At 49.5% G+C, this 5,000-nt stretch overlaps 1 protein-coding gene across 3 annotated transcripts in view; it reads right to left on the bottom strand.

The window, feature by feature from the left end:
- The window catches only part of LOC143280924 (uncharacterized), a 73,755-nt gene that overhangs the window by 7,859 nt on the left and 60,896 nt on the right, over nt 1-5,000 (bottom strand). For all 3 annotated transcript variants that reach the window (XM_076585711.1, XM_076585720.1, XM_076585729.1), the window contains exons 3-4: nt 3,829-3,937; nt 1,561-1,982 (exon numbers count right to left, since the gene is read on the bottom strand). In XM_076585711.1, coding sequence (XP_076441826.1) covers nt 1,561-1,982; nt 3,829-3,937 — 531 coding nt within the window. The remainder of the gene's footprint in view (nt 1-1,560; nt 1,983-3,828; nt 3,938-5,000) is intronic.

Raw genomic sequence — 5,000 nt, 5'->3', positions numbered from 1 at the left:
ATATACATTTGCAGATCAACACAGAAGTATATATCTACCTACACCCAACACAAACACTTCCCTCCCTCACCCTTTTTAGCTGCACCCCGCCCCGACACCCCTACACCCTCTGTCGCCCCATCCCCTTCATTTCTTAAACCCACCCCTGGGACACCCTGTCCCCCACCCCTGGGACACCAGTCTGTCTCCCACCCCTGGGACACCCTGTCCACCACCCCTGGGACACCAGTCTGTCTCCCACCCCAGGGACACCCTGTCCCCACCCCTGTGACACTCTGTCCCCCCACCCCTGTGACACGAGTCTGTCTCCCACCCCTTGGACACCCTGTCCCCACCCCTATTACACCCTGTCCCCACCCCTGTGACACCAGTCTGTCTCCCACCCCTTGGACACCCTGTCCCCACCCCTGTGACACCCTGTCCCCCACCCCTGTGACACGAGTCTGTCTCCCACCCCTTGGACACCCTGTCCCCCACCCCTGTGACACTCTGTCCCCCACCCCTGTGACACCAGTCTGTCTCCCACCCCTGGACCACCCTGTCCCCACCCCTATTACACCCTGTCCCCACCCCTGTGACACCAGTCTGTCTCCCACCCCTTGGACACCCTGTCCCCACCCCTGTGACACTCTGTCCCCCACCCCTGTGACACGAGTCTGTCTCCCACCCCTTGGACACCCTGTCCCCACCCCTATTACACCCTGTCCCCACCCCTGTGACACCAGTCTGTCTCCCACCCCTTGGACACCCTGTCCCCACCCCTTGGACACCCTGTCCCCTACCCCTGTGACACCAGTCTGTCTCCCACCCCTTGGACACCCTGTCCCCACCCCTTGGACACCCTGTCCCCACCCCTGTGACACCAGTCTGTCTCCCACCCCTTGGACACCCTGTCCCCACCCCTTGGACACCCTGTCCCCTACCCCTGTGACACCAGTCTGTCTCCCACCCCTTGGACACCCTGTCCCCCACCCCTGGGACACCAGCCTGACCCCCGCCCATGAGACACCAGTCTTTCCCCACCCCTGGGACACCCTGTCCCCACCCCTGGGACACCCGTCTGTCCCCTATCCTTGCTTCTACCCCACTCCCAAACACACCACACAAACACACTACCTCCATCTCCTCGACATTCACCGAACCTCCCCCACCCCCACTCCCTTCTCCCCTTCCCCCTCATGCCCTCTCACTTCCAGCTCAAGCAACCCCCCCCCCCCAACAACCCCGCCCCCCCCACACACACATGAATGTTTCTCTTCTTAATATGCTCATGTTTATGTTTCATTGTGTCTTATAAACTTTAAGGTTTTATGACAATAAAAAGTATTCTATTCTATTGTATTCTATTCACACGTGCACACACACACAAACACTCACTCACACACACACACACACTCACACACACACACACACACACACACACACAGACGCACACAAAACCAAACCAAATACACCCCCGACGCCCCCAACACCCCCACCAAACCAAACCAAAACAAAACAACACAAAACAACACAAAACAACAACAACAACAAAAGCCAGCAACAAACCCCCCCACTGACCATTGGCAGTGCTTTTGGGCGGCCCAGCCACGGTGTCCAGCATGTCCAAGTACAGCACGGGACGGCCGAAGTTTGGCGGCGCCGTGACGAAAGCCCCCGGCATGGGGAAAGAGCCCGGGGGGTGGGGGTGCGCGGGGAGAGGGGGCGGCACGAGACCCACGTCACGGGGGTCAGCCCGCACCGTGTAGAAGTTGAGAGGAGGGCGGTGACGGGAGAGAGGAGGGTGCTGGGTGAAGTAGGGCTTGTAGTGGGGGTTGTTGTTGTTGTTGCTGTTGCCTCCTCTGGAGCGGCCCGGGGAGAAGTGGAAAGGGGAGTCCAACCCTCCTGGGAGACCCACCCCCATGGGCCGGTAGTGACCGTTGGCCATCATGGGTCCTGAGGAGGAGGAGTTCTTCTGGAGGTACTCTTGCTTCCGTTGGTACCTGGTGGATAAGGACAGAGAGAACTCAGAACTCAGAACTGTTTTAATGTCAATAGCTTATCAGCCCTAATGACATGGGGGTACAATTAAAACAACAACAAAATAGTTCTAAAAAAAAAAAGATGAAACGACTATTCAAAACATACCATTTTTGAACGTCAAGTCAAAACATACCATTTTTGAACGTCAATTCAAAACATACCATTTTTGAAATCCATTGATAAGGCAGAGAGAGAGAGAGAGAGAGAGAGAGAGAGAGAGAGAGAGAGAGAGAGGGATACGGATACGGATGTCTTATTCAATACAGGCCATGACCCCTCATGAAGGGGTGGTGCAAACAATCATTTTATAGGTAATACATATACATGCTTAGTAACAAAGATGTCAACTAAAAATGAGAAAAAAATAATCATCAGCTGCATCTGATATTTCTAATTATTCACACACAGTAGCAAAATGAAAAACAAACACAACTTATATTTCTAATTTTGAAGGCTTTATACAGATAAACTGGGAGTAGTGGTAGTGATGGTGGTGGAGATGGTGGTTGTGGTGGGTGTAGAAGTCTTGCATACAGACAGATATCATGCAGTCATTCTAGCAATATTATAGATGTTTACACCTTGGTGTCCAGTCAAGCTCTGACCTTTAATTCTCTCAGTTCAGTCTCTTTTTGTTTCACACATTCGATGCTTGATCACAGTGATAAGTATTCAGATCAGGATAAGAGAGATAATTGACAATACTCGTACGAAGGGTATGGTTAAACAAGATAAATTGTTACTGAGAACATAACTCACTCGTGCATACACACACTTCTTCCACGTCTCTCATCTTATGTAATTAAAAAAAAAAAGAAAAAAAAAGATAAAGTAACCTACAAAATTAAGCTATCTCAGCAAGTGCATTGATTACACTGGAAGAACCATACCAAATATACACAGAAATTCTTACTATGCCAATGCACCACTGTTTGAAAGTGACAAAAATATACAGCTACTTTAACGAACTTCACCCTTCCCCCAAAATTTCGAACATAAATTGCAGATGTCCATACACATACACACACTTCTTCCACAGTGGGTGGTGGTAATGATGGTTGTAGTGGTGGTTGTGTGGTAGTGACGGTGGGAGTAGTGGTGGTGGTGGTGGTGTTGGTGGTGGTGGTGGTAATGATGGTTGTAGTGGTGGTTGTGTGGTAGTGACGGTGGGAGTAGTGGTGGTGGTGGTGGTGGCGATGGTGGTGGTGGTGGTAATGATGGTTGTAGTGGTGGTTGTGTGGTAGTGACGGTGGGAGTAGTGGTGGTGGTGGTGGTGGTGGCGATGGTGGTGGTAGTGGTGGTGGTTGTAGTGGTGGGTGTGTGGTAGTGAAGGTGGGAGTAGTGGTTGTGGTGGTGGTGGTGGTGGTGGTAATGATGGTTGTAGTGGTGGGTGTATGGTAGTGACGGTGGAAGTAGTGGTGGTGGTGGTGATGGTGGTGGCGATGGTGGTGGTAGTGGTGGTGGTTGTAGTGGTGGGTGTGTGGTAGTGACGGTGGGAGTAGTGGTGGTGGTGTTGGTGGTGGTAATGATGGTTGTAGTGGTGTGTGTGTGGTAGTGACGGTGGAAATAGTGGTGGTGGTGGTGGTGGTGGTGGTAGTGTGGTAGTGACGGTGGAAGTAGTGGTGGTGGTGGTGGTTGTGGTGGTTGTAGTGGTGGGTGTGTGGTAGTGACGGTGGAAGTAGAGGTGGTGGTGGTGGTGGTGGTGGTGGTGGTAGTAATGATGGTTGTAGTGGTGGGTGTGTGGTAGTGACGGTGGGAGTAGTGGTGGTGGTGGTGATGTTGGTGGTGGTGGTAGCGGTGCCAGACCTGATGACGCAGAAGATGATGCCTCCCAGGATGCCCAGCAGGATGAGGAGTCCGCTGACACAGGAGGACACGATGAGGGCCGTCAGGGTACCGTCCTCACCCCTCACCCCTGGACACACACACACACACACACACACACACACACACACACACACACACACACACATACACCACACACAACACACACACACACACACACACACACACACACACACTCACTCACGCATGCACACATGCACACAGACACACACACACACACACACACAGGCACACGCACACACACACACACACACACACACACACACACACACACACACGTGCACAGGGTTAAAATCTTACCATATAAAATGATGATGATGATCATCATCATAATGATGACGACAACAAAAACAAATGCAGCTGCAGTGCAGTGCAGTTCAGTTCAGTTCATTTACTCAAATTGTCCGTATACTCGACACTACATCTGCTGAACAGATGTCTGACCAGCAGCGTAACCCAGCTCACTTCATCAGACCCAACAAGAACAAGAGAGGCAAGGCCTTCAAGACTCACTTGTGATACACACACACCAAAAAAACAAAAACAAAAAAACAACAACAACAAGAACAACAAAAAAATCCAAGCTTTTTATGTATTGAGTATAATTTTCAAAATGTAATGTTTAAGATGAGAAAGATCAATTTAAAGCAAATTAAGTCTCCTTACAGAGTAATTTCCCTTTTTTTTTACTATCTGCACCAAAACGTTTGCAAAATAAATAAAACTTCCATGCTTAGCAAAAGAAGTTCCTGTTTGAACAAAAAATGATAATAATGACTGCTTTTGTTGTTGGGTCAGAATATCAGATCAAAGTGCCAAGTTTAGAGAATACAAAAAATATAAATATAACAGTAAATGCCGTTTGCAAAAATTAGGCTTCATTTTAAATTTTTTTGTGCCCATCCCAGAGGTGCAATATTGTTTTAAACAAGATGACTGGAAAGAACTGAATTTTTCCTATTTTTATGCCTAATTTGGTGTCAACTGACAAAGTATTTGCAGAGAAAATGGCAATCTTAATGTTTACCACACACACACACACACACACACACACACACACACACACACACACACCCGAACACCGGGGTAAAACATAAACTCACTTTGTTTACACAAGTGAGTCAAAAACGACA

Source organism: Babylonia areolata, chromosome 1 (genome assembly GCF_041734735.1).
Source record: "Babylonia areolata isolate BAREFJ2019XMU chromosome 1, ASM4173473v1, whole genome shotgun sequence".
NCBI lineage: Eukaryota > Metazoa > Mollusca > Gastropoda > Neogastropoda > Buccinidae > Babylonia > Babylonia areolata.
The sequence above is the reverse complement of the archived record's forward strand: the minus strand, read 5'-3'. Positions and strand labels throughout refer to the sequence as shown.